We start from the raw sequence: 27,220 nt of genomic DNA on the forward strand, positions 1-27,220 counted from the left end.
GGCCGTGGTTGCCTAAGCAGTCGCCTCTTGCTGGAAATGCCGACAACCCAAGTGTCAGCGGCATGTCAGTGTATTATACATGTAGATATCTTAAGCCTTGCGATGGAGAGGAGAGAGAGAGACGGTTGAGGCAGTCATTATGTTGTTGCCCTTCGTCGGTGTCACCATGACTTGTCATCTTTGCAGCCTGATTAAGCTGTGTCATCCTTCAGCCACGGGGATCGCGTACTCTCTTTTTCCCTCCGTGCAGAACAGTACGACAACGGAACTTGGGCTGAGGTGGAGTTCGGCTCTCGCATCTCGACAAGCGGTCCTCAGCGCGGCCAGCGTGGCAGCACCGCATGGGCCTGGCTGCAGGCCCAGGCTCTCGAGCTCGCAGACGGCCATGTGAGCCTGGTAGTCGGTAACGGTGACATCGGCATTTACTGCAGGCTGAAGGACTGGCCAGGCGGTTGATGATACCGTTCCACAATTCATGCCACACATAATAGAGTCACCAGTGTGCACAGGAGTGATCCGGCCAGCCTCAAGCGACGCCTTGAAACATGCAGCGGTGGTGGGCTCGACGGTGATGACCGACGCCCTAGAGCTCTGGTCCCGCTCTGTGCTTTTGTAATGGCGAGTGACGGCGTGGGCGATAGACCCTACGCCAACAGGAATGAAGGCATGGGTTGCTGTGATGCCCCGTGTCATGGCTAGAACCTGAGCGTCCGCTTCACGTAACATAGTGGTGTAGCCCTCGACCACCCACTGCTTAAGAACTTAGTATTATGTTCAGTCTAGCGATTGGGGGACAGAAGACAGCGGATCAACGGACCTCGGGGATCTGCTCGTAGCCATCCCAGCCCATATCCATAACGAGTATGACCTTGTCGTCCACGTCTGCTTCCCTTCTAGCAGCAGCGACGCTGTCATCGTAGCTTCCGTCTACCACGATAATTTCAACGCCTTCGGATCGTATCCGCGCTCTCGTGGTCTCTGGCATGAAAGCTGGGATGAGGATTCTGGCGGGCATGCCAAGATATCGGGCCATGCGAGCAACAGCTCGGCCCCAGTTCCCCTCTGAGCATGTGACGAGGCTGAATCCGTGGGTCTTTGCCTTGGCTCCCAGGTCCTCCCACAGCTGTGACGACTCTCGGGTGTCTTCCACAAGGCTCGCGGGGTCCAGGCCCAGCTTCTCGGCGAGAGCCCTGAAGACAGCCCAAGAGGCACCCAGGATCTTGAAGGATGGTAAACCGAAGCGACCTGACTCGTCCTTGACAAAGACGTGCCCGAGCTGAAGTTCTTTGGCCAATGTTGGTAGCGAATGAAGCGGCGTCTCGTCGTACTGTGGCAGCTTGCGGTGGAAGGCCAAGACCTGGGACGCTATCTCGGTACTCAGACCCATGACGTTCGCGCTCGACGAGTTGATGTAAATGGTTGGCTCCATTGCCTCGACACCTCTGGAAGACAAGTGAAAGGTGTTTCAGAAAGAGACGGCCGGACGGGTCTAGCAGGTGCCGTGAAGAGGGAGGTAGGAGGTTTGCCAGGTGCCAAGGCAGACGGTGGCAGCGACGGTGGCAGCGACAGTGGCAGAGTGACGGATTGGATGGCGCATGCGATCGACGGCAATGAAATGATGCAGTAATCAAGACTGTAGGACTGGAATCTTGGTCAGGCGGCAAGATTAGATTGAGGAGGGCTTGCAGTGAGTGCAGTCGCGACTGACAAGCGCGAGCATCGATAGATACATAGACTGGCCCCTTCCGTGCCCACCAGGCCCCAGTTATCCCTGTATCTAACCTCGTACATGCGAAGATGATGATATCATTCAGCTCATATTCTCTCGATGGACTAGGCAAATGGGGAACAACCGTGTCCAAGGTTGGTTACATGAAGAAGCATGACAACAACTGTATTTCTTGACTCACAGAGTCAGATCACTCGTGGCCATATATATCTCGCCGTTCGTCTACGGGTAGTCGTGCCAGAACCTGACACAGGTACTTAAGCATTCCCAACACCCCACACTGCCCCAACGTACCCACCATCGGAAGAAAAAAAAGGGGAAAAGGAACCTAGTTCTTTCAAAGACAAACGAATAAGAGAAGGGCAAAAGGAAAATGCAAAAGAATGGATTGGACACAGTGGGAATTGAACCCACGACCTTTCACAGGCATAGCAAAGCAGTCATTTGCGATTGCGAAGCGAAAATCATACCCCTAGACCATGCGCCCAATAAGATTTATGATAAAAGATAGGCATGTCCTATATATATAGCGCGTTTTCTTTAGCCCAGGTCTAGTTCTATCCAACCTAGGGTAAAAATTTTTGACGGCACTTGGCAGGAACGAACGATTCCACTTCAGTTTTGTCCAAAAGTCAGACAAAGTCAGATGACATGTCTGTCAAGTTGCTCGTTCCTTCTTATCCAGATCAGCCACTAAGCGAGCTGACCATGAACTCAAATTCGACGCTTGCTCACGGCCCATCGTCCTCTCCGCCATTATTCCTCCTCCTTTTCCATCCTCCCGGATCGACCTTCCATGACTGGCAGCCAAGGACCGCCAGAGACGAACCTTCTTTTCCCTATACTGGTACATAGAAGGGGCTAATCCAGATCCTTGGGACGTTCCCCCACCAGGGTACTGTCTCCTCCCTTTGCCCCTCTCTCTCAGCAGAGGGTCCAGGCCATTCTGCCCGTCATGTCACCTGCGTGCTATCTCTACAAGCATGATTCCCATGCAAAGCATGCCACTGTGTCATGCCTATCTTGTGCAAACAGCAGTACGCGAACGCGCTACTAGCTCTAGCTTATCAGCTGTTGTGGGATTCATGGCGGGGCCTCGGCGGCACTTCAGCGCGAATGGCCGCCACCGCCTAGGCCCTACGAGGTCCGCACTTTAACAGGGTCGATAAGAGATTTCTCCGCAACGGGTGGCGGAGATCGGTGCTCCCCCCTTGAGATAGGGCTTTTTTTTTCTACCATAGTAGTCAAGATCCCTGAAGGAGGAGGGTCCTGGCTTTCTTTTTTTTCTGCATAAGAGCCCCATCGGCCGCCAGCGATCGCGGCACGCGACCACAAAAAAAAAGGTTGACAATTTGTCGTCGAAATCTCTCGGTCTGACCTGTCTGTCGCTGGCTTCCCTGAGCTCTCTTGCGCGGACCATTGGACAGATTGCCATCCTCGTCAGGCACCCAGGGCAGGGCAGGGCAGAGCAAGAGAGAAAGAGATGAGAATCTCGGAGGCGCCCACCAGGGCTCGCACTTTTGTGCGCACCAAGGCCACCTCGGCACGCCATGCCTTCACCAGCGGTGCTGCCTTCAGGGCCTGGATCGAGGCGCCGTCGTCGACCCTCGACCTCCATGGGAGACAAGTGCACTCGGAATCCGACTCGCGGTGGTCCAACGAGGACCTTGACCCGACGCCCCCCGCCAAGCGCACTTGGAGGTGGCAGAACTTTGTTTCCTTCTACTGGGCTCTGTCCTTCGGCAACTGGACATTGGGCTCTACCATGGTCGGCCTGGGCCTGAATTGGTGGGAGGCCATCATCGTCATCTTCGTCTCTCAGCTCATCTCCTCGGTCGCCATGTTCTTCAACAGTCGCTGCGCCTCTGCATACCACATCGGCTATCCCGTCGTCGCCCGAAGCGTCTTCGGCATGTGGGGATCCTTCTACGTTGTCGCGGCACGCGCGTGCCTGGCCATCATCTGGTACGGCGTTCAGCTGTACTCAGGCTCAAGCTTCGTCGCCGTCATGCTGCGCTGTGTCTTTGGCCATCTCTACGACGACATCCCGAACAATATCCCGGCCTCCATGGGCATCACCACTGCAGGAATGCTCTCGTTCTTCCTGTTCTGGTGTGTGCACTTCCCCTTCTGTGCCCTGCGTCCCTACCAGCTGAGGTGGTTCTTCTGGCTCAAGACTGCCCTCATGATTCCCTCCATCCTCGGCCTCTTCATCTTCTGTCTGGTCGACACAAAGGGAGGCGTGGGGAGCGTCTACAGCGGAACCTTGTCGGGAAACAAGGCCTGGTATATCCTGAATGCCATCAACGCCGGGATGGGCAATACCGTAAGTAATAGCTATGCAATCAATCTAATAGCAGCCCATTCAGCTATGTGGGATCTACTGAAGTCTGGTTCACTAACCCACTCTTCCCCCCTTCTCCCAGGCTACACTCATCACAAACCAGCCCGATATTGCCCGCTGGAGCAAGACGAAAACCGGCGCCATGTGGTCGCAGCTCTTCACGAATCCTATCGCCGTGACCCTCTCCGCATCCCTTGGCATCCTGGCGACTGCTGCTCTCAACAACACGTGGGGTACTGAGCTGTGGAACCCGTGGGACCTGCTGGACGCCATCCTGGACCGCTACTGGACGGGTGGCGCGAGGACTCTCGTCTTCCTCTGCGCCTTCTGCTGGATGTTTTCAATCCTCGGCACCAATATTGCCGCCAACATGATCCCCTTCGGCTCCGACCTGACCCTTCTTTTCCCCAGGTACTTCACAATTCCTCGTGGCCAGTTCATTGTCGAGTTCCTGGCCTTTGCAATCTGCCCTTGGAAGATTCTCGCCTCCGCCAGCGTCTTCGAGACCTTCCTCTCTGGCTATGGCCTCTTCATGGCCAGCGTCGTCGCTGTCATGGTCGCCGACTACTGGGTCTTGACCAAGGGCAACGTCTTTATCTCATGGCTCTATGACCCGACCCGCGCCAACAAGCACTACTACTACAACAAGGGCTGGAACGTGCAGGCCTACATCGCCTACATCTGCGGCGTGGCCCTGCCCTTCCCGGGTTTTTGCGGCACGCTCGGCGCCAACGTTTCTGCCTCGGCCACGCACCTGAGTGATATCGGCTGGATCCTCTCTTTCACCGTTACCTTTGTCGTGTACGTCGTTCTGTGCAAGTTCTGGCCCACGCACAACCAGAAGCTCATCAAGGAGATGGGCTACAACTGGGAGTATGCCGTCAGCGACGAGTTTGTCGCCCCCGACGGCACGGTCATTGTAGAGCGTGACAATGTGGTCTACGGAGAGGAGGCGTCCGATAACGTGCCCACGACGGTGGACTACAAATACTGATGGTCGGCCGAAGTTGTACATATCATCATCATCATCATCATCATCAGTCTCGTACACTGGGATTTTAAAGCCCGCTGAAGTTATCATAGCTGTCTCTCCTCCCCCTCCCCCTTCGAGACATGACACAGGACGGCGGTAAAGTGATGGCGCTCATATTGATCAGATCTGCCCACTCTGACCTCGTAGGTGCCGTGTATGTTCACACCCCTCACCCAGGCAAGTCTTGATCATCTGTGTGACGTTCAGCCACCAGAGGCCGTGATCATATTGCTCTCACCCGTGACGCCCCTCCTCCCTTCACTTTGGATAAAATGTGTCATATGCCAAAGAACTGGGACCCGTCCCGGCCGCGTCATGGAGTCACGATGTTTTGATACCGTGACGTTGTAGCTGTAGCCGGAAGGCATGAGCTCGTTGGCTTCGGGGAGTAGGAGGGGCGCAAGGAATGAGACGTCAAGGTTGCGAACAAGGGCTGTGGGTGCCCACCTGCATTGTAACGGACTTGGACCGCTCTTATAGACAAAAATATCTATGCCTGGGTGGTAGGAAGCACTTGTTTGCCACGTCTACCGCCAGGGAAGGTCGAGGGACTGAAGCTGAGCTCTCTGCTTGGGCAGTCCCACGGTTGGCGCTACAAGCAGCCACAACTCCCCGAGCCGGAGACGGGCCTAGTGTCAAGGTCTTTATGCGCAGAGCCGCAGAAGAGGGTATTATTGCGTTTTTGCTGAGTATCAAAAGGCCGACCCGCTACATACAAGTACTTTTTAGGTACTCAACTAAACTAAACTATCTGTTTCCGACACTGCGTACACTGCAGATATACAGAGTATCTCATACGATCAAAGGTTAGTTACTCTTTGCTGACGCTCATCCTCTCCACACTATAACCCTCCCTTCATTATTCGTTACGTCCAAGCCCGCAAGCACACAACTCCATCACTTCAGCACAATCTATACCGAGCCCTTCTCTCCAGACTCGACCAGCACGCCCCCTTCAACGCTCTCCGTCGAACCAGAGCTATATCGCTGCCTGCCCGTAGCATCGTGTGTCTCGTCCCACTGGGCGAGCTCGCTGACAGGTATCTTGGTGAGTACGTGGCTCGTTGCGCCGCCGTCCAGCTCGATGATTTCCTGGCGAATTCGATAGCCGCGTATTCTTGGGACCAGGGAAATCCACTGTTGTGTTTGGTTTCTTGGTTAGTATTCCTCTCAAGATAAGAAGGAAGATAGAAATAAAAAAGGCATTGAGTTATCGATGGTCGATTTACAGGAACATCTTGTCATAAAAAAGAAAAGTATAGAAAAAGTTCCACTTACAGCCCAGTAGTACACGGCACAAGCGATAATACTTTTAAAAAGATGTATGTCAGCCACGCATTCATGTCGTCAAAATTCTCCATTTCCACATGAGCCGCCGTGCCACGAAGGGAGGGAAACTACTCACAGTGCAATGCCCGTAACAACATACGTAGCATACCAGAACGACACATCGCCGGCATAAGGACCGCCCGTGGGAGGGTACCACGGCATGACCAGCTGGAAGATGGCGACGAGGATGGTGAGGATGATGCACGCGTCCCAGGCGCGGAAGACGGGCCGAGGGAGGTTCAGTCGGCCACGGCGCCATCGGACGAGGTAGAGCCCGATGGCCAAGAGGAGACTGAAGAAGGCGGCTGGGTAGACCTGGAGATCGCTGACTGGAAAGAGGTGAAAAGAGGTGGGTTAGTAAGAAGAGGGATAACCATAGTTTGGGGCCCATGGTTGTGTGTGTCTCTCTCCTCGAAGGCTGTACGTACTGAAGTTGAAGGCATCTCCAGCCGGCGGAGCGAGAATCATCACGATCGTGAGCAACCACTTGACAAAGTACGGGCCGAGGGGTGTGCCGAAGGGCTTAGTGGAAGCCCAGAACCGAGGCCACGGCAAGACACCTTGTCTGTACACACACGAAGTCCATTAGTAATAAGTTCTTTTGAACCTCTTCAATCTTAAGACACCGAACGAGTTAAAAGAAAGGGGGCGGGGGAGGCTAGTGTTATCACATACCGTCCACATTCCCGCAGCACTCGCGACTGTCCAAGCAGCACGGCGAGGAGGTTGCCGAAGGAGCTCAGCGCGATCAGGAAGTTGAGCCCCCTCACGGCACCACTCGACCCGAACACGTTGGTGAAGAAGAGACTGGCTGCGATCTGCTCTGCTGCGGCGAGATCTTCGCGGGGAACTGTGAGGGTGCGACGATCATGTCAGTCGTTGAATAAAGGGAATTATGCTTTTCCAATGGTCCTTAGGACCCCCCTCTCTTCCTCGCAATGGGTGTGCTGGAATTCGCTTACCTGCTGCGAAATAGGCGATGTTGGCTAGGATGTATAGAGCTCCTACGACTGCGAGAGAGATATAGCCGTTCTTCTGGATTTGTTTGACTGGGTTCTGTGGACTACGTGTCAGCATATAGATCCAGGTCTTCCCGGCGCAGGCCTCGAGTTTACCTTGACTTCATTCACGACATTGAATGCATTGGTATAGCCCGCGTAGGAGAAGGCAATCTTGTACAGGGCATTTGTTAACCCGTACGTGGTTGCCGGGTCCTGGTTGAATGAGTCTCGGAAGTTGACGAGCGGATCTTCGACTCTTGTGTGGCCACCGAGGACGACAAGCCCTGTGATGCTGATGAACACAAGTGCTGTTTGGTGTTAGTGGATCGCTATGATTTGTTTCGTTTATTCAAAGCATTTGTAGGAGACCAGTTTGGGGGGGGAGGGGGGTAAATTACTTACTCAACACCTTGATGATTCCAACAGCATTGGAAAACCAATAGGAGAACCTGGTGTGGAGAGCAACGACTGCGATGAGATTAGCGAGGTCTGGACAAGAGAGCACAAACATTTTGTCTTGAACGTACGGATAAAGGCTACTGTGTATCCTGCGACGGCAACCCCCTTCAGCTGCCATCCAGTATAATCATGGCCGCTTGTAGCGAATAGGTATTCAGCGAGTACTATGAGTTGTTTGTGTCAGACATGTTCATCGCAATGCATCAGATCTGTTCAAAGTTAATGACTTACCAATGGAATTACCACTGCTGAAGGAAAGGATCACCGTCTGGAAAGCAAATGCCGTGGGGAACAGCCACCTCGGTCGAGGATACGCCTGCTCCAGATACACCACTTCTGAGCCGCTACGGTTGGAGAAGTACGATGCAAACTCCAGGTACACGGCAAACGAGGCCACCGACATGATCAAGCCTATGAACCAGTAAATCATGCTCAGGCCAACACTGCCCGTGTCCTTCAGGATGGTCGATGCTGGTGGTGGTGATATCGCGTCAGCAAGATGAAAAGGAATCTTCTCATAAAACCCAGATGGGGGGGGGGGGGGGGCAACACTAATACGTACGCGTCGAGTACACTCCAGTGCCTATCATCATGCTGATATTGAGGAAGATGATGGTGATGGAGCCCACATCGTAGCCGAGCGGCGACTCGATCTCGACAGGAGCCCCCGAGGCTTCCTGGTACGTCGGGCCAGAGTCGTTTCCTGCCTTCTCGACCACATAGTACAAGGTGCCGTCTGTGACCTCTGACTGGTCGTCGCCGACATTGTCTGGTGCCTGCTCCCGCTGGCTGAACGGCCGCCGCCAGAATGCCATCTTCGATAAGAAAAAGATTTAGAGGCGCAAGAGTAAAGTGATTAAGAGCTTGCTAGCCTAGTACGGATGGTTGAGAAGGCCGGGTTATACTAAGAAGAAGATCGGCGAGGAGGGGAGTGGCCTCTAAAAAGGGCTAAAACATGTACCTGGGGTTCCTGAAGCAGTAGGTGCATGAGAAGAACCAGACAAAACCGTCCTGCTCGGAATACGAGGTGTGTGTATGCATATATGTATGTAAGTATGTATGGCCCTTAAACCTTGACAGCCTCGGTCACTTATTATCAATAAACGCAACCGTGGTTCGTAAAGACTCCACAGCCCAATGACGAGAGTTATGGATCAGATGGCAAGCAGCTCAGTTCTTGGCCTAGCTCGCCCATATAATTAGTAGATAGTAAGGTTGTTACAGACATCCAGGGCTCAGGGGGGAGGGGGAGGGGGCAAACAAACTCACCAAGGTCTCGATCGGCCAAGTCCGTGCCTCTCTATACAAGACAGGATAGAAGGTCTTACAAAGAAGTGACAGATCCTGCAACGTTCTCCTCACGAAATCGTTATCAATATCTATATTCCCAGTGGCTGGCCGATATCAGCTGCGGCCTCGAAACAAATGTGGCTCTGGACCCCCCGTTGCTCATCGTGGGGGAAGATGTCGCCATTGCGGGCGCGCGCTGGTGCAACGTCAGGCCAACCAGCTCTCTAGGTGGTATTCAGGAATGGTTTAACCTGCCACCCACGCGAAAGGGCCCTGTTGGGACTTCTGATTACATATTGAAAATCCTGATAGCCAATATTTTAGGTTTGTACTATGTATACAAGAGGTCGATCCGGTGATTAGATCTCGGGCCGGAGCAGGCCACGTAGACTCGCGTCGCATGTCGCAATGTATTATCATCAATGCCCACCCGCAGAAGCTGAAAGAAGGATTCATTTTTTTGTAATTGATTCCGTCTATATGACCGAGTTCGAACTGCGCAGCTAGCATGTCATAAGAGACGGGAAAGGTGAGCTCATTTTGGGAGACAATTGTGAAGGATGACTTGTTCTCAATCAACAGAAGAGGAGCTCTAAATCATGACCCTGGGATCTAGAAAAGAATGCACCATTGATCTTGTGGGTATCAAACATCGCCACAAGGACGAAACATGTACTGGCTGGCGCGAAATCCACCAAGAAATAGAAGATACACGAGAATCTACAATGGATTTGGGCAATATCGCACCCAAAAACAGCACTCGAGTCGCTACCCCTGTCCCAACAACTCCTCTACGCCACGCTTCTCTCTCCTTTATCGAGACCCCAACCCGCCCTGAGCGACAACTCCCGCGACGCTGCGACCAGCGCACGATCATCATCGTTATCATCATGACTCCCGGCCATCGCTACCGCGTGGCCAGGAAGGTCGAATGGGAGGATCTCCGGGTCGCAAGTCGCACCGTCAGGAGGGAGGATACCGTCCTGGAAGTACTGCCGCACAGCCTTGGCAGTGCACAAAGACGGGGCAGCCAAACTCGTGTGCTAATTCGATCATTAACAGCAGAACGTCATCAGCATAGCCTATCTTTGATTACGCAACCCGCTTTCGAAGCCCCATATTCTTGGGGGAATGAAAAGTAGGGGGAGAATTGAGACTTACACCATACGAGTTCTGGATCAAAACCACCGAGTCCTCAAAGCCAGCCGAGTTATTCCGTGCACTGATGAGCGGCGTGATGTTGTCCGCCATGTTCGCAATAAACAAGATAGGAAAGCTCGTCTTGGCGTTGAAGGGCCCGCTGAACCTCCACTTGGGCCGCACTGTCCTCCCAGCGCAGGCGACACGGTCCTTGATGACGATGACACCCGAACTCCAGCTGATATTCGCCATATCGCGCACGTGGTCCTCAAAGGCGCGCGGGTCCTCGCCCAGCGGCTCACCATCGGCACAGAGGATCGTGGGGAACGCATCATCACTGCCCTCGTCGCCGGTGGACAAGGGCACCTCGGGCGGGACGTACTCGGCGGAGCAGACGTCAGAGAAGGGCAGGCCATAGCGGGTGATAAAGGAAAAGTAAGGCTCTCCGTCGCCGCGGTCTAGGCCGGCGAGGATCTTGGCGAGGTGGGGGAAATAGTAGTTTGGGCGGTAGAGCGAGGTGGCGGCCAGCTGGCGGATCTTGGAGTACGTGACGACCTCGGGCAGGGCAGAGCCGAGACCTTGCTCTGGGGGCATGTAGATGAGGGGCTGGACACGGAGCTGCTCGAGGATGGCCTTGTGGCGCTCCTTGATCTCGGCCGGCGAGGAGGCGTAGAAGGCACACGTCTCGGGCCCAGCCTGGTGACACAGGTCGTAAAAGGCGTCCATGACTGCGTCTGCATCACGGACGGCGTTGACGTGTGCGCTATTGAACCACTCCTCATAGTCCACGTTGCCGTCGCTGACGAGCCGTCCTACTTTTTCAGGATACAGGGCGGCGAATGTCCCGCCGAGGATGGTCCCGTAGCTGAACCCCCAGTACTGCAGCTTGTCCTCGCCGACCTGGTGGAGGATCTCCAGCATGTCTCGGGCATGAGACGCTGTGCCGATGTGTTCCAGCAGGCCAGTGTCCTTGTGGGACTGCTCGCAGGCCATGGAAAAAGCCGACGCCCTAGCCCACACATCGTACAGGACGCCATCGTGCGAGTCGATCACGGGCGTCTCCTGCAGGGCCCAGTCGTGGCGCTTCTCGACCGTGTCCCAGCATTCGATCCTGGGCACAGAGGCACCCACACCGCGCGGGTCAAAGGTGATGATGTCGTGGTTGGTGCCCACGATGGTCTGGAGCTGCTTGCCGTGGTCGCGCAGGGCCCATATGCCCGAACCGCCAGGGCCGCCCGGGTTGAAGAAGACGGGGCCTCTGTAGTCGTTTGTATCATTGGCCCGGAGCCGAGCGATGGCGAGGACTACGCGGTCCTCATCGTTAGGCTCGAGCCAGTCCCTGGGCAGGTCCAGACGTGCGCAGTCGTATCCGCTATCGAAACATGCATGCCACTCGAGGGTTCGGCTGGGCTGGATGCTGGCCCATGAGAACTCAGCAGCACCAGCAGCTTGGGATGATTCCACATTGTATATTTTCTGTCCCGGGCCTGCAGAGTCATGGACTGTGAAACCAAGGAAGACCAGGCCTGCTACCACCAGGAGAGATAGGAATATCTCTGGCCCGCGGGGGCTGCCGTTATTTCTCCGTACTAACGGCCGGAGGAGTGGAGCTTTCTCATCCATTCTGAAAGACAACACCGACGCCGGTTGGACGACTCAAAGAAGGCTTGACACCAAACAGAAAAGGTGTAGAGAGAAAGAGAGAGAGAGAGGAAGAGAAAAGGAAGGTCAAAAAGAAAGCTGCGACTCAGGAAACGATCTGACAGCACATGATAACACACAACGGGATCACGGTTCCAAAAATAAGAGATTGAGTCTGGACGAATGAAAAACATCCATGAATCAGGTCAGCGGACGTGCAGCTGCTGACTGACTTGGGCTTGCAGCAGGAGATATGCACGCTGCCAGTGGATAGCCTTTTGATAGTCCTGAGATCGGAAAGATAACCTTTTTTTCATGTGGGGGAAAAAAGAAGGGTCCTTATCCAGTTGTGTGGTGGCCATTCAAGTCGGGACGGAAAGTAAACCCCGTCTCTCTAGCATCGTACTTACCCCAGGGCTGCCAGCCAGGGCGCATGTGCCAAGCAACGGGTTCCCTAGCGTTCTTCTCTCCTTCTTTGGTCCTTTCTTTTTCCCTCTCTGCTCCTTTCCCTCTCTTTCCTCCAAAGGTTCAACGTTCCTTCCTTCTTCATCCCGACATCAAACTTGTACTGTGCAGTAAATACTGTGTGGCACACCTTTATTTAGTTGTTTAAGACGGCCCGCGTGGGGGGCCCCACCTCGCCTAAGCGCCGTTGTCCCAGCCAAAAACATACCACTTGAACCTTTCTCCAAGCATTCATTCCCCCGTCACATGTTTCCACCCACGAGTCGTTTTGATCGGGTGGTTGTCTCCCCCAAGCATGAGTTTTGAGCACGCACGGAGCACACACGTAGCGCCCAGCTGACTCGTCAGGGGCGGATGGTCAAGGCAGTCTGCTAAGGTGCCAAGAAAGGGCAAAAGGGGGGAAGGGAGAGTCAGACGGTGAGCGATGATCATTCTGCATACACTGTTTCACCAGTTCAACTACACAACTAAGCTTTCACATGTTTGTCCTTCTCCTCCTTCTTCATATTACTTGAATCAATACGATGATACAATATAAAGTCACTTCTCGGCATTAAAACACACCGGCTATGACACTATCGTCGGGTCAAGCATGACGACCGCTACATATCTGTAGAATAACAGCAAGAAATCCAAAGATATTGTATTCAGTTTTCTTGTTGTATTTGCATGAGCATCTTATTACCTGTACTCGGTTCATTATATTCGGTCAAGCTCCTCTTATCATGTATCAAACTGATAGCTGCCACTACTGCCCAATTCCTTTGGTATGACCAACAACTTGTCATCTGTACTGCGGAAAAGAAAGAAATAATATTGGCAGAGGTACCAGCTGCGCTAGCGCCTGTGCGGACTGGCTCACAATCTCCAAAGCATATATTGAATGATCCTGTGAATATAGGCTCAACCTGGCCCTCACAGCCATCAGCGAAAATTAGTTGAGCACAACCCGACCTTGGAGGCTCGAGTCCGACCGCACGAGCAATGTGGTTTCAGTCGATGTAGTCACCCTTTGCAAAGAGACCCGAATCTCCTCAGCCATTGTAGAGAGGCGCTGCACAAAGCTTTGGGCAGCGTTTCTCACGCGGCTGACACCGTCTCATAGCGACAACTATCTTTCAGTGATCAATGAAGGACGGCTGTCTATACTAGCAGACCGAGCCTGCACGACATTATACTCAGTTTACAGAACAGGTCATGAACTAACGAAGCAAGACCTGTTTATAGTGTCCATCTATTCGGAAGGGAGTGTATCCTAACACCAAGTCCTTGTTTCTTCAAGTATCATGTTTCAACATTTGCAATAGCTTCACCGCCAGTGAATACTAGCAGACTGGACTGGGGTTTTCTCTGCGTCCAAAGTAACTTATACCTGAAACTTCTCTTCTTCATATACCTTTAGGTAACCGCTAGATCTTTGGATCCTGACTGGTCTCCCAACCCCATCAACTTACACAACGGCGCTTTGCGAGACTCCGGACGCTACGGGCTATTATTGCTGCAAGCAGAAGCCTTTGGCATAGCGGTCGATAATATTAGCTCTGTATAGTAGCTGGAGAGCGTTTAATATTATATAAGCATACGATTACGCCTACGTGAGCTCTTGTCTCGTCAAAGTGTTCTTGAGTTACAAAAGTACAAACGCTGCCATTATATTCTCTTGTCCAAAGTACATACACTCTATAAACTGCATCAACATCTCACATGATTACACATATATCAGTTACAGCCAGTCGGTCACAGTCTTTGTGTCCTCAATATTGTTGACGTCTCCTCCTCACCACCACCTCATCATCATTCCTCTTACCAAGCCACCCACTTCTGTCCACCCATGGCCACCAAACGATTAAACAGCTCATCCCGCAGCGGTAGCGCCGTAACCCTAAAACTGTCACCACTCCTAGTAACAATCTCCAGCCCATCCGCCACCTCCCGCTCCAGCGCCCAGCCAACAATCAACTTCGCCTTCCACCCATACCCGCCAAACTTCTTCAGCTCGACAATATCCGCCACGGCAACGCTCCAGCTCGGGTGCAGGTCCTCGCGCTCCTGGCTGCCAATCTTCTCAATGGTCGAGTCCGTGCTGAAGGCCACCGCAGGGATCGTCGACTTGGTCGTGATGTACACATGGCCCTTCTTCCCCTTGAACCGGCCCTTGAAGTCCACAGGGCCCGAGATGGGGGTTTCACCCGGCGGCGCCACTACACCCAGCCTGTCCCTGGCCTTGCTGGACCCCGTGGTCTTGGCACGCGCGGCATCGGTGCCCATGGCCGTCTTGACCGCGCCCTTGGTGGTGCCCTTGAAGAAGCCGATGATCTTGGTGGTTGCCTTGCCGTGCTTGCTCTCCTTGGACGCGTCAATGTCGGCGCCGCCCGACTCGTGCGCCGTGTGGGGGTCATGCTGCACCGCCTCCTCGAGCTCCTCGTGGGTGGCGTTCAGAGGCGGCTCCGCACCCGTGGCGCGCAGGTGCTCGTCCGTGATCTCGGCAGGCTGGTCAGGCGGCGGCGCGGCGATGGTGGGCGGGGGTGGGAGCGGGGCCTTGTTGGCCTCGCCGATGCGGAGGAGCGTGAGGGTGAGCTGGGCGTTGGTGGGCACGCCTTTAAGGACGGTGTTGCGGAGCTCGAGGAGTTTCTGCCAGTGGGGGAACTGGCGGTTGAGGAGGGCCAGGCCGCGGGAGATGACAGGGTCGCCGAAGAAGCCGAAGCCGATGCCGAAGGTGGTGCCCTTGGTGACCATGTAGGACGTGGTGACGAGGGACATACAGAAGACAGGGACGAGGAGGAGGGCGAGACGTAGGCGGTACACTGTTCTTGGAAAGGGAGGCGTAGGGCTCAGCGCGTTGCCGAACCTCTCCCACGTGTCGGCCACGTCGGCCAGGGCGTGCATGATGGGCCTCATCTTGGTCCACATGGCCGTCTCCATGGGCTGCTTGGTCTTGTCGTGCTTGGCATGCTTTCCACCTTTGGCCACGTCCTTTGCGTCTGCGGCACCGATGGCCACTGCTGTTGGGTCTGGGGCTGCGTCGCCTGGCGCACCATCCTCGTCGTCATCGTCGCCAGCAGCGCCACTTTCCGGGTGTTTTCCTGTGGCGCTGCTGAGAGCGATCGATGCAATCCCGTTGACAAAGTTGTTGGCTTCCTGCTCCACGGCCTCGCCCTTGTGGTGCTCCGGTGCACCAGTCGCGCTGTCGTGGGAACCCAACACGCCGGCCCTGGGCTTCTGTACGCCGCCAGTTTTGGAATCCACAAGGGCCACCGGTGCTGGAGGGAACATGATCTCTCGAGACGGGGGATAAACGACCAGCGTGATGGCTGTCAGCGAGAGAACCGGGACGAGAAGGTCCAGGGCCCAGGCGAGGAAATATGTGGCAGCAAAGGCGGATGTCCTTCTGGTCTCGCGCCAGGACCGCAGCCGTGCGATGTGTTTGACAAAGGACAGCAGCCCGACGGCCACTGTCATGTACAGCCTCTCGATGTTGGCTCGCAGTTTGTCGGGCGAGAACTCCTCCTCGTCGGCGATGTTGAGATCCAGACCGCCAGGGACGAGCTCTGGGGTGGCTTTGACATGGTACATTTGCTGACTCAAGATGTCAGATTTGATGATATCTTCTAGAGACAAAATTTGTGAACTGAGGAGACGAAATGACTTACCTTATCAAACCGTCTGATGAGCATCCATAATTCCTCATTGTCCAGCCCACCCACCAGTGGTGTTGGAATCTCCTGCTTCTTCTGGTTCCATCCTAGGTCGAGGACCTCAGCCTCGTGGTCCTGCTGCGCCAGGCCTTTCACTTCATGATCCTCTGTGGCCAGGGCGTGCGACAGAGATGGATCCTCGGCGAGCGTGTGTGACACTTCCTCCTGGGTTGGGTCAGAGACGGGTTGCGTGCCTGTTGATGGGATCGGTAAGATGTCTGCGACTGCCGAACCAAGGGTGCTGCCGTCTATCCCAAGGAGAGGAGGGCTGCTGGGCTTTCTGGACTCGGATGGTCCTGGTGGGTCGACATGCTCTGAAGCCATCGTCGCGATGCAAATGCGACTGTCTGAACTCGGTCACACTTCTCCCTCGGTCTATGATGTTTCTTCTTCGTCTGGCCTTCCTTTTCGTCTGGAAATAATTCAAGTTTGTACTTCGATAATATCGGCTATGCCCAAGTTCATGTTCTTATCTTCCACAATTTTATGCCTCTTCACTATCTATGTAAAGAGACACGTGAGAGGCTCTGAGCTGTCTCTCTTCATTTCTTGGTCAATGTGTTCACAATGACGTTATGGCGTCCCAAGAAGGCCCCATTCAGCTTGCCTATGCTAGTGTCGCTTGTCCAAATACGGTTGACAGGACTTGCGTGGCTTGACATCTCGACCCGTTCCAACTATTAATTAGCCTCGTTTCTTTAACAAGAGGTGACGTCGAAGTAGATCTGAGGGGGCTTTTGTGCTCGTTGCTGTTGCGACGGACGTATGTGTATGTATGTACTGTATCATTTCTCTGTAAATCTTGTAAATCTTTCCAATCCTATGATCACATTTCTTATTCTTTCCCCCCCTTTTTTTCTTCTTTCTTCTTCTTCCTTGTACATGTGGCGATCTTTCTCTTGAGGAGAACCACAACTGTGCAAATACAGCACAATTATGGGCGGGGTGATCTCATCAAGGCCCACAACTCTTTTTTGAGCCGCTAAGTAGGCAGATCAGCGATCTGGCGTGAATTACATCATTCATTCGTGGCCGACCTGAGACAAGAGAAACCATGAGCACAGCGCCCACGTTCCAGAAGCCCATCTCCTCGATTGATACTCGAGAGAAGGCTGTCCAGGAGAAGGAAGGAAGGGAAAGAAGGAGAAGGGGAAAATACAGGACGTTCTCGTAGCTCCAATTCTTTTGGTCATGTGAGCCTCCAAACTGCTTGAGCAGCTGGTCTTAAGGCGCTGTTAACTCCTTTAAAATCCTCCTCACGGAACTTGCCTCGCGGAGAATAGGGTTACATTGGCACATGGCAGCGCGTTGGGTACTCTAGGAAGAGGAGAAGGAGTGGCGCGTTTGCCCTTTTTTTTTTTTTTTTTTTTGGGTGGTGTGCGTGATAAGAAAAATTTAGAAAAATATGGTTGCCCGAAAGCACCAATCCCCGCATCCGTCACAGGTCCAGACAGGGTTCGGCTTTGGGGGGCTCTAGAATTTGTTGCATTTCCGAATCGTAGTGCGCTGGCTATTAGCAGACTACCCACATGCAATCGGGCCAAATGGACGGTTGGCCATGCAGCTAGCTACTGCAGCTCAACAGTATGCGTCTTCTTTTGTGGCTCTTTTGGCAACACCACTAGCTTGGCTGCTCCGACACTACGACGCTGTCGGCGTTGAAGTTCTCTTCGCGTCGCGGATCTGGCGGTCGTCCCGCCCATGTCGTAGAAACTAGGCAAAGACAAAATACATAAAGTTCACCCTTCTCCCTCGGAATTTTGTGCAACCATCCACTACAAGTCTATGCCATCATTTCCCCCGCAGAGGCTGTATCTGAATCATTTGTCGTGCTCTCAATCACCTCTTGTTTTGCCGAATATCCGAACAATACCTTGAGAAAACAAGGAACGAAGAAGAAGAAAAGAAGAAAAAAACAACACAGCCACCATGTCGTCCATCCCCAAGACATACACGGCGGCCGTCATTGAGAAGAAGGGCGCCGGCCTCACCCTCAAGGAGCTCGAGCTGAAGCAGCCCGGCAAGGGAGAGGTCCTCGTCAAGGTGCTGGCCTGCGGCGTCTGCCACAGCGACGAGTTCCTCCGCCAGGGCCACTTGGGCGACGTCTTGCCGCGGATCCCAGGTCATGAGATCATCGGCGAGGTGATTGCTGTTGGCGACGATGTCACCAGGTTCAAGGGCGGCGAGCGAGTCGGAGGAGCTTGGCACGGAGGTGAGCTAGTCTTTTTTCTTTCCCTTTTTTTTCTCGCACTTGTTGTTTGTACCACCACCAAATGTATTTTGAGATTGTCATTAGACTGACACACGGTCTCTCTCGCCTTTCTCTTTTATTCATAGGACACGACGGCTCATGCAGGAGCTGCCAGCGCGGCCTGTTCCAGATATGTGAGAACGCCCAGGTCAACGGAGTGAGCCGAGAAGGAGGCTATGCAACCCACGTCCTTCTCCGCCAAGAGGCAGCCGTTCGGGTCCCGTCTGATGCAGACCCAGCCGAGGCCGCTCCCTTGCTCTGTGCCGGCGTCACCGTCTTCAACTCCATTAGGCAGCTCGGCGTCCATCAGGGCGGCATCGTTGCCGTGCAGGGCCTCGGAGGGCTGGGCCACCTGGGTGTCCAGTATGCCAACAAGATGGGGTACGAGGTGGTGGCCATCAGCAGCGGCAGCGACAAGCGCAATTTTGCCACCAAGCTGGGTGCACACCACTACATCGACACGAGCAAGGAGGATGCGGTGCAGGCCCTGACGAAGCTGGGAGGTGCCGACATAATCGTGGCCACAGCCCCGAACCCCAAGGCCATCAGCCCGCTCGTTGGCGGTCTGGCTCCTCTCGGGAAGCTGCTTGTCTTGGCGCCTGTCGGGCCCATCGAGGTTGATTCCACCACCTTGGTGGTTAAAGGTACCTCTGTGCACGGTTGGCCGGCTGGACACGCACTGGACTCGGAGGAGGCTATCGCCTTTGCGCAGACCCATGGCGTCAAGTGCTTGATCGAAAAGTTCCCCCTGAAGGACGCCCAGAAGGCCTTTGACCGCATGACCAGCGGCGAGGTTCGCTTCAGGGCTGTTCTGACCATGTGAACGGGGAAGGGCTGTTTGCTGTTAAAATCCAGACTGAACCGCATGTAGTCATGCAATTCGAGGAGGGCTGTGTTATTTATCTAATATGAAACCCCGAGTATCAAAAATGTGATTTGAACGTGCAAATCTTGGTGATAGCTGTAGTCAACTCGCTCGCAAACGATGGCAACATCTAGTTTAGGGAGCACTGTCAAACTGCCCAGCTCGCTTGCTTAAGAGCCCAATCTTGAACCACTCCGCAAGCCCTCTCGCCTCCATAACATGACCGAACTCAGCCACAGACTCGGTCTCGTTAAAGGGGCTGCTGGCCGACCGTGGCGCGTCATCGGCCGCCTGGACTACCAGCTCCTTTTGCTCCGGCTTCCACACACACTGAAAGTTCTTGTATCGGAGATCTTTCACTGCGCTGACCCACGAGGTGAGGTCCTGGACATCTGGGCTCTCGCCGTACATGAGCCCTGGAGAGCCACCGTAGCGTACGAGCACCAAGGGGACATTGAAGTGGGCGGCCGCCTTCTTGACGCGCTGGAGCTTCTTGCGGCTGGTGATGTGGTGGGTTCGGATGAGCGTGACAAATGAGGTCCTGCATGGGCTCATCTTGGAGGTGACATGTCGGTTTGAAGGATGTCAAGGTGGGTGCAAAGACATGAGACGAGGATGAATGATGGATGTGGTGACGACGGGAGAAGATGAGCGAGGTTGGCTCTAAAACAAACAAGGAAAAAGGAAAGAAAAACAGACGGTGATAATCAGGGTTAGGGTAATGCCTTCACGGAAAAACTACCTCTCAAAAAAGAAGCAATGGCAGAGAAGGAAATATTATTTTCTAGGCAGGGAAAAGAATACTACCACTTCTCCTCCTGTTTCTTGGAATCTCTCAAACACCTACTTGATATTAAACTTCGACTTCCTGATAAATGGCGTCGACTTCCTTAGACATTGTCCAAAACATCAATCAAAGTTGCCAAACCCGCAACTGCCTAGCAATATTGATATACTCAGTACTTCCTCAGTTCCACACAAGAATGGGCTATTTGAGAACTGCTTCATCATGGCTGTTCGAGCCCCTTTCCATTCAGAATCAGAAATCATTTCCACACACGAGACAGCCATATGGCAGATTGCGTAGATATGACCCAGTGGACAAGCTGTGTTCTCCTCCGCTAAACAGTTCCTTGAACCACTTGCCATTGCAGTCAAGGCATTCGATAGGGACGTCAAGGGGACCACTCAATTGGTAATGTAAATGACTCGGAAAAATTCCTTTCCAAATATCAACATTGACAGTTCTCCCTAGAATGTGAGTGAAGGGCGTTTTGTGGTGAACATTCTGCGTGTGGTTGGCTTAGATCCGAAGGGGTAACTGATACTATTCCCTTTTCTGGTCTGAATAGAAGATCCATTCGGCAGCCCAGGCACGAGACCGATCATATCCGCACACATGGCACGGCCAGATGCTGGAGCGATTGCCATGCCCTGGGGTACTCGGCTCACTTAACAAGACGTGCGCTTGATTCCGGTTGCAAATCTGTTAATTAATTTCTCAGTTTTCGAGAATCCATTCATCTCTGATGAGTATCGTGTGCCCCACGCAACTATTGACAAATATGCATCCAGGGAGATGCAGTCACTCCTTCTCCAACCCTTTCAGCTCGTCGGTGATCTGGGTCCCATTTGAAAGTTATATATAGTATGTATGTATATCAACACAGCTTCCCTTGCGGAACTTGCCATAAATTGTCTTGTCCAAATCATCTCAACATAAATAAGCATCGAATTTGATTCAAACATCCACTCTTAGGAACTTATATCAACCAGTGGCCTGCGCATCTTCCGAGCGTGATTGCGATTCATATTGCACTCACATGGACCGAATCGCCGGAAAGGCGCCCATGATGTTGGCCGTCTTGTGGACGTTCCAAGCCGTTGCTTTCGCCCTCGTGGGACTCCGCCTTTATGCTCGCCTCGTGGTGGTACAAACATACGGATGGGACGATCATTGCTTCAACGGAGCCGTGGTATGTATTAATTATCTTCGCAGCTTATGTTGTGTTGATAAAAGGAGGAGAAGAAGCAAAAAAGGTTGATCATTCGAGCCCCAGTTCGCTGATAAATTCTGATACAGATACTCCTTTTCGTGTATAACGTGCTCATCTCGGTGGCAGCAACACTGGGCATAGGCCAACTACAAACCGGTCCGTTCACAAGCGACGATTCAAGGGCTCTTCTCCTTGTCAACATTGCCCAGAGCCTGATTGACGCCATGGCCATTCTCGTCAAGGTCTCCATCGCCCTGTTCCTCCTGCGCATCGTCGCCTCCAACAGAGCACACAAGATCATCATCATCGTGCCGGCCGCCATCATGTCCATCATCGTGGCCATCGCCTTGCTTTGCCTCTGGTTCTCTTGTACTCCCATAAGTTACTCCTGGGACCTTTCTATACCAAATGGCCAGTGCAATGGGGACGAGCAGTTCGTTGTGGCTCTCCTGGGTGGGCTCTCGATTATTCTCGTGGAAGTCTTATATGCGTCCTTTCCCTGGTATCTAGTCCGGAAACTGCAGATGCCTAGGAGAGAAAAGATCCTGGTTGGATCGTGCATGAGCTTTGGCTACCTGTAAGTCCAGGTCACATGATTATTTTTTTATTTCTGTCACCCGAGTGCTGCGCTGACCTGTTCTTCCGCAGTTCAGCGTTGTGCAGCGTATACCGGCTCCTCGCACTATTGGATCTAGCTTATTCCAGCAACCAAAACTATTTCTGTGAGTTTTCTCTTTTCTCGGGCCATTGGCTATCAATTACAGCCAAGAAGTAGATGTTTGTATCACTAACAAAACCTTTTCACCGTGTTTGACAGACACCATCGTCGACCTGCTAATATGGCATTCAGCAGACATTACTACACAACTCGTCAGTATTGGCGTGACAGTCTGTCGGCCGTTGTACAAAGACTGGCTGAACAACGTCGTGGACCAGATCGAAAGCGTGACCAACCACTCTAGCAGAAGTAAATCTAACCCATCGGGGTTCAGTGGTGCTGGCGCTGGCTTTAGTGTGATTGCCCTGCAGACTATCGGAGGAAGTACTGCCAACCACAAGAAGGCTGGAAGGTCAGCAGGAGCTGATGTTGAGGATGGGGTGGTCACGGTCCAGCGTTCTTGGCGAGTCGAGTCGAATGCGAGGAGTGTTGTGTTTCCTGGTGATGATGAGAGCGAGGAGCACATTTTGGGTAATTCGGGGCGTGGTGAAGCTGACAACCGCATATGAGCAAGGACATTTATGAAGGAGTCTTTTTGCCAATCGGGCAATCACTCTGACGAGCAAATTTGTTGTTAGATAGTGGAAATTGTTGAGTGCGTGGAGATCAAAGAGCAGAGGACCGACCTTTACATTTCCTTCCCATATCATCTATAGCTTTACTTATTGTTGTTTAATTAATGCTATTCGCTTTTCCGTCGAACGAAACGCACAGACAAGGCCATCTTAGGCTTAATCTTATCAAATAGTTAGGAACCGACCTACACTTTTCTTCCTCAATCATCAAGTAAAACAACGACTGATTTTTCTTTTCTTAAGGCGTCTGCAAAATCAAATAGTGTTTTGCTTATCTTCAATTCACAATAGCCACCCTTATCTCTTTCTAGGCTGTAATTAAGGTCATGATCATCTTGGCTTGGTCATTGACCGAATGCACTCCAACTTTATAAGCAGCACGGATACGCAGAAGCGTCGCCGTCATTAAACAAATGCGTCCTGGCATCCCCATCATCCGCGTAAAACAGACTACTCCCTCTATATCTACCAGTGCTGTCCCTCATATTCGCCACGGTGCTGCTCAGCGCACTACCCGTGATCCCCAGAAAGAAGTAACTCCTCAACATGATCGCCATGTCGACCGCGCCCTGGAAATCAAACGGCAGATGCCTCAGCTGCCTCAACGTCTCCGGGTCATCCTTTGCAATGTCGTATTTCGACGTCGTTTTCCACCCTCGTAGCGCCGCCGCGTCCGCAAACCGCTGGATCTGCGACTCATCCCCACAGGCCAGGACAATCAGCGGCTTCTCCTGTCCAGGAGACCCGTACTGCGCCCAGATCTGATCCAGCGCGTCCAGGTCGACCCGGAGCTGGTTCTCAAACGACGACCAGATGTTGTCCCTCTCGGTGCGGAAGTGAACGCCAATGTAGGGCCGCTTGATCAAAGACAGTACCTCGTGGGCGATGGCGCGCGGGGCCTCCTTGAACCGGACGAGGGCGGACAGGTCGTTCCACAGCGCCAGATCGCGGCCCGTGGCGTCGTCGGTAATGCGAAAGACGAGAAACTGCGAGGCGATGGTGATGATAGTCGCGCCGCGTTCACTGTCAGCAGCAGCAGCAGCAGCAGCACCTCCACCAACTCCACCATCGTCGCCCAGCTGTGGGGTCGCGATGTGGTCGAGAAAGCGCTGGCGCCTCAGTTCCTCCTCGAACCAGGCCTTGAACGGGCGCCCGACCCAGAAGTACCCGCTGAGCATGCGGAAGCCAGGGGCAGAGCCGATGTCCACCTCCCACCTGTGGGCGACGGGCATGGAGGGCGAGTCCTCCTCGGCAGGCGACCGGAGTTTCATTTGCGGACAGGCACGGGTCATGGCCGAGATGAGGTGTTGCTGGTCGAACCAGGCGTCGTAGTCCATGTACGCGCTGTCGTTGAGGAGGTTGAAGTTGAGGAGGTCGTCGCTGTCGCGGAGGGGCATGGCGGGGACCACCATGTGGACGCCTGCATCGATGGCCATCTTGAAGCAGACCTTGACCTGCGAGATGATGGATGTCATGCCGGCCATGATGCCACCACACTTTAGGTAGACGTCCTTGTTCTCGTCCTTCCATTCCGTCCTTGCGCAGGCTGCCTGGAGACCTGGGAAGTCATATTCGCTGGCGGGCTGGGGCGAGAATATCTGATCATAGTATGTCTGCACGTGTGGGGGCACGGCGAGACCATTCGACTTGCTGGCTGTTGATGATGGGGAGGACTCGAACAGTGTCTTTGAGGTTGCAGACGTCAGGGAGGTCGAGTAGCCCCCTAGATAGACAAACCAGACAACCAAAACACCGAGGACGGCGAAGGTAACATGCTTTTGCGGTGCGAGCATTATGATCGGAGCCTAAGAGCCCACCATCTGGGCTCTACGCCTAATGTTGTAAACTTCTGGTCGGCAGGACGATGGCCACCGAGAAGAAGTGGAGGAGGAAGTGGAGGAGGCTGATGCGTATGCAAAAGTAGATGCGTCGCAGGATAATAACAAGATAATTAAGAAGGAAGGGGGACTCAACTCAACCACTCAGAAGAGCCCAATTAATGTCCGATACTACCCTGGCATTGCATCACTCGCGGATGAGGGGGAACATGGCCCGTCTTGGATAACAGCATTGACTCCTCATTTGGGCCAAGACCCCAAGACCCACGACGCTGAAGACTGACTGCCTATCAGATCAGCACCAGAACCGCGGCTGCATGTGCACGCGTCGACGGCCCATGATTCCTCTTCAGGAGAAAACCCGGGGATAGAGTTGGTGACCCCTGTCGCGAGTGCGAGTCCAACTTATACTTAATGTGGGACCTCACCTGTTGCCCGCCAGCCCGCCTGGCGCACAGACATGAATTCCTGGGGAGAAGTTGAGAATCATCACAAGCGTCAGTCTAGTAGTAAGGATTGTGTCGATCAGAATCATCTCCCTCGGCATCCTTCTTCGTGATGATCGTCGTCGCATAAGTCACGCTTCTTCTGCCAGAACACTACAATGGCGTCCAGCACAGCCAATTGTGCCACCTTCTTTTGCGAAACCGAAGACTCTTAACCGTATGTTAAGAAGATCGACCAAACTAAAACTCGTATGGTATAATTAATTACTGTACGTTCTAAAGCAGAAATTATGACATCATCTTCAGTAGGAACAAAGTACTATGATAAACAAAGTAAACGAAGATGCCGCCAACCTATTCCTCGATATTATGAAGAGACGGACAACTCAATGCAACTCACATGTCTTAATTGAAGCTCGAATGGGATTGAACATGATCTGCTCTTCAGCATCTCCGTCACAGAGAAATCCTACGACAACACAAAGACTGATAATTGGTAACAACACAGAAGACCATGCTCAACATAGCAACAAGTGATCTCAACTTTACATGCTTCTCTCTCTTTATCTCAAGCCGTAAAGACAGCTAAGGTTCGTGGGAAGTGGCTCAAGTTCACCTTGAAACCAGCCCGCGTGGTCATGGCAGCCAAGTCGTCGCTCTCCCCTATTTCACCAGCAGCTTCCACAGGGAAAAGCCAAAAGCCAAAAGCCTGTCCCTTCTTAGGCCGCGGCCAACCCCCTTCCTTCCCAGTAGCCCAAGACGGCAGATCTCCTCGAGAGCCAACCGGCTCACGCCATAGGTGCGGCGCATTCCGCTGCTCTTCATCATTATCATCATCAAAGGCCCACGCCGGTATGAACAGCCGGTAGTCAGTCTTCAGGGCCTCGTAGTCCGGCACCCAGGCCCTGACGAAGCGCCGCCAGCGCAGGAGGAGTTCGCGCGGGTCGACAGAGCCCATGTTCACGGCCTCGAGCGCCTTGTCCTCCCCGACCCCTGGGCCCGCACCCAGACGCTCAAAGGATGCTGTCGTGCCGGCGATGGGCAAGGGCAGGTTCCCGTCTGCCGAGCCTCGCAAGACCCTTGCCGCCCTGGCCAGGAGGGAATTGGTGGGATGGCACTGGAGATGCAGGAACCATACCTGTTCCAGCTGGGCGAGGGTCTCGCGCAGGATTGTCCGGTGGCGGAAGAGGGGGAGGTCCGGCTCCTTGAGGAGGCGCAGGTCGTTGTCGCAGAACGCGCCCAGGTCGACAGCGAGCTTGCGCAGGCCCACGCCTTTCGGGTCATATGCCTTGAGGTCCCAGAGGAAGTCGAGCAGGGTCTTGTGCACCGGCGAGTCGGCCCTGAGGTGGAGTACGTCGTGTTCAGGGTTGAGATATAGCATCGTCTTCTCGGTGAAGCTGTCGCCCTTGAGATAGACGGGTATGTGAATACGATTGACGCTGAGGGCCGCAGCCCTCGCCTCTTTGCTCACGCGCATGAACTTGCTCAAGAGCCTGACGCTCCGCACCGTGGTGCAGTAGAGCTCGCCGCTGATGGTGTTTCCAAGGGCGTTCTTCTTGGTGTACCGCGGCTCCGAGGCGGCAAGATCATACCTCTCGCCTTGATGGAGCCGTACGATGATCTGGATGAGACGCTCACGAGGAATCGCAAGTTCCCAGATTTGCAGACGTAACTCTTTGGGTAGGAATGGGAACAGCAAGAAGGTATTCTCCTGCTTTGGAGGCACGGAAGTGTCTTTCTCGGTCTGTGAGCTGCATTCGGAGGCCATCTTTTCCCTGTTCTTATTCTCTCTGATCTTTTGCTTCTCTCTCATCTGATCAATAATAAGGTCAAAATGAGGGACGACTGAGCCTGCAGACTTGGTTGCATTTTCCACGTTTCAATCAGACCAGAGAGAACCTCCGTCACCAAGATCTTCTATCTCGGTATGGAAGCAAGGGAGCGTGCGGGGGAGAGATGTACTGCTAAACCCCAAGTGACGCCGTTTGTTAGGCCAAATCAACAACTTGATAATCTGCGAGTTTTGTTGGGGAAGATGCATACAATCTAAGCCGTCTTAGGCGGGATCTCCAATGTCACGGTGATATCCCAGTACGTTAGCTTTGCATGGCCAAAACACGCGCTTCATATCTTGTGCGACGTCTGATGTTGCTTTTGCAGGCTGCATCAATCTTGTCCTCTCGATTAACGCCCAACAGATGCGCCTCTTCGTAAGCCCTACTTGTCACCATTGCCGACTACTGCGTTCAACAGAAGCAATGTACAGCACGATGGTCTGGCTATGCTGTAAGAGCGTCATGAACAAAATCACGGCATGTCTCAGATACAGAGAGGGGCGGTAAACGGTCAGCAGCCTCCAGGAGTAGAAGACCAGTTTTCGTGGCCTGCGTATGCTGAGCCCCCT

The 27,220-nt window shown here is 53.5% G+C and overlaps 9 protein-coding genes and 1 non-coding gene across 10 annotated transcripts; 3 read left to right on the forward strand and 7 right to left on the reverse strand.

Moving 5' to 3' along the window:
* Nucleotides 1-201: 201 nt before the first annotated feature.
* M406DRAFT_43718 (uncharacterized protein) lies at nt 202-1,429 on the reverse strand (the record flags this gene model as incomplete). Its single annotated transcript, XM_040924230.1, has 2 exons — nt 202-753; nt 818-1,429. 2 exons carry the CDS (start codon nt 1,427-1,429, stop codon nt 202-204), a joined length of 1,164 nt encoding a protein of 387 aa, XP_040775139.1.
* A 689-nt stretch (nt 1,430-2,118) lies between these two features.
* Nucleotides 2,119-2,216, reverse strand: M406DRAFT_t83. Its single transcript has one exon. It is a non-coding gene; the product is annotated as a tRNA-Ala (tRNA).
* A 996-nt stretch (nt 2,217-3,212) lies between these two features.
* On the forward strand, nt 3,213-5,067 carry M406DRAFT_330529 (uncharacterized protein; the record flags this gene model as incomplete). The annotated part of the gene is made up of 2 exons (XM_040920532.1): nt 3,213-4,055; nt 4,156-5,067. The coding sequence occupies 2 exons, from the start codon at nt 3,213-3,215 to the stop codon at nt 5,065-5,067; spliced, it is 1,755 nt and encodes a 584-aa protein (XP_040775140.1).
* A 951-nt stretch (nt 5,068-6,018) lies between these two features.
* On the reverse strand, nt 6,019-8,710 carry M406DRAFT_258381 (amino acid transporter; the record flags this gene model as incomplete). Its single annotated transcript, XM_040917229.1, has 11 exons — nt 6,019-6,243; nt 6,385-6,415; nt 6,512-6,764; nt 6,864-7,000; nt 7,111-7,285; nt 7,398-7,491; nt 7,551-7,744; nt 7,839-7,904; nt 7,964-8,059; nt 8,127-8,366; nt 8,458-8,710. The coding sequence occupies 11 exons, from the start codon at nt 8,708-8,710 to the stop codon at nt 6,019-6,021; spliced, it is 1,764 nt and encodes a 587-aa protein (XP_040775141.1).
* Nucleotides 8,711-9,797: 1,087 nt separating this feature from the next.
* Nucleotides 9,798-11,958, reverse strand: M406DRAFT_277669 (alpha/beta-hydrolase). Its single transcript, XM_040918327.1, has 2 exons — nt 10,347-11,958; nt 9,798-10,228 (listed from the first exon to the last, which is right to left on the reverse strand). The coding sequence occupies exons 1-2, from the start codon at nt 11,946-11,948 to the stop codon at nt 9,977-9,979; spliced, it is 1,854 nt and encodes a 617-aa protein (XP_040775142.1). The 5' UTR covers nt 11,949-11,958; the 3' UTR covers nt 9,798-9,976.
* Nucleotides 11,959-14,065: 2,107 nt separating this feature from the next.
* On the reverse strand, nt 14,066-16,552 carry M406DRAFT_277672 (uncharacterized protein). The gene is made up of 3 exons (XM_040918328.1): nt 16,082-16,552; nt 15,500-16,007; nt 14,066-15,442 (listed from the first exon to the last, which is right to left on the reverse strand). The coding sequence occupies exons 1-3, from the start codon at nt 16,448-16,450 to the stop codon at nt 14,235-14,237; spliced, it is 2,085 nt and encodes a 694-aa protein (XP_040775143.1). The 5' UTR covers nt 16,451-16,552; the 3' UTR covers nt 14,066-14,234.
* Nucleotides 16,553-17,915: 1,363 nt separating this feature from the next.
* Nucleotides 17,916-19,778, forward strand: M406DRAFT_356462 (uncharacterized protein). The gene is made up of 2 exons (XM_040923452.1): nt 17,916-18,338; nt 18,464-19,778. The coding sequence occupies exons 1-2, from the start codon at nt 18,056-18,058 to the stop codon at nt 19,198-19,200; spliced, it is 1,020 nt and encodes a 339-aa protein (XP_040775144.1). The 5' UTR covers nt 17,916-18,055; the 3' UTR covers nt 19,201-19,778.
* A 1,287-nt stretch (nt 19,779-21,065) lies between these two features.
* On the forward strand, nt 21,066-22,466 carry M406DRAFT_258120 (uncharacterized protein; the record flags this gene model as incomplete). Its single annotated transcript, XM_040917213.1, has 4 exons — nt 21,066-21,218; nt 21,326-21,816; nt 21,888-21,961; nt 22,057-22,466. 4 exons carry the CDS (start codon nt 21,066-21,068, stop codon nt 22,464-22,466), a joined length of 1,128 nt encoding a protein of 375 aa, XP_040775145.1.
* Nucleotides 22,467-22,900: 434 nt separating this feature from the next.
* On the reverse strand, nt 22,901-23,968 carry M406DRAFT_260008 (uncharacterized protein; the record flags this gene model as incomplete). The annotated part of the gene is made up of 1 exon (XM_040917331.1): nt 22,901-23,968. One exon carries the CDS (start codon nt 23,966-23,968, stop codon nt 22,901-22,903), a length of 1,068 nt encoding a protein of 355 aa, XP_040775146.1.
* Nucleotides 23,969-25,333: 1,365 nt separating this feature from the next.
* Nucleotides 25,334-26,584, reverse strand: M406DRAFT_107371 (uncharacterized protein; the record flags this gene model as incomplete). The annotated part of the gene is made up of 1 exon (XM_040915235.1): nt 25,334-26,584. One exon carries the CDS (start codon nt 26,582-26,584, stop codon nt 25,385-25,387), a length of 1,200 nt encoding a protein of 399 aa, XP_040775147.1. The 3' UTR covers nt 25,334-25,384.
* Nucleotides 26,585-27,220: the final 636 nt, after the last annotated feature.

Source organism: Cryphonectria parasitica (genome assembly GCF_011745365.1).
Source record: "Cryphonectria parasitica EP155 unplaced genomic scaffold M406scaffold_5, whole genome shotgun sequence".
In the NCBI taxonomy this organism is placed as follows: domain Eukaryota; kingdom Fungi; phylum Ascomycota; class Sordariomycetes; order Diaporthales; family Cryphonectriaceae; genus Cryphonectria; species Cryphonectria parasitica.

Excerpts from the sequence above, each read along its gene's own strand:
- M406DRAFT_277669 (XM_040918327.1), bottom strand. The coding sequence starts at position 11,948 with ATGGATGAGAAAGCTCCACTCCTCCGGCCGTTAGTACGGAGAAATAAC. Across the intron at positions 10,229-10,346 it reads TGATCCAGAACTCGTATGGT|CACACGAGTTTGGCTGCCCC; the intron begins GTAAGTCTCAAT and ends TGATCGAATTAG.
- M406DRAFT_277672 (XM_040918328.1), bottom strand. The coding sequence starts at position 16,450 with ATGGCTTCAGAGCATGTCGACCCACCAGGACCATCCGAGTCCAGAAAG. Across the intron at positions 16,008-16,081 it reads TCATCAGACGGTTTGATAAG|CAAATGTACCATGTCAAAGC; the intron begins GTAAGTCATTTC and ends ATCTTGAGTCAG. Across the intron at positions 15,443-15,499 it reads CACAGGAAAACACCCGGAAA|ACCCAACAGCAGTGGCCATC; the intron begins GTGGCGCTGCTG and ends ACGCAGCCCCAG.
- M406DRAFT_356462 (XM_040923452.1), top strand. The coding sequence starts at position 18,056 with ATGTCGTCCATCCCCAAGACATACACGGCGGCCGTCATTGAGAAGAAG. Across the intron at positions 18,339-18,463 it reads CGGAGGAGCTTGGCACGGAG|GACACGACGGCTCATGCAGG; the intron begins GTGAGCTAGTCT and ends TTTTATTCATAG.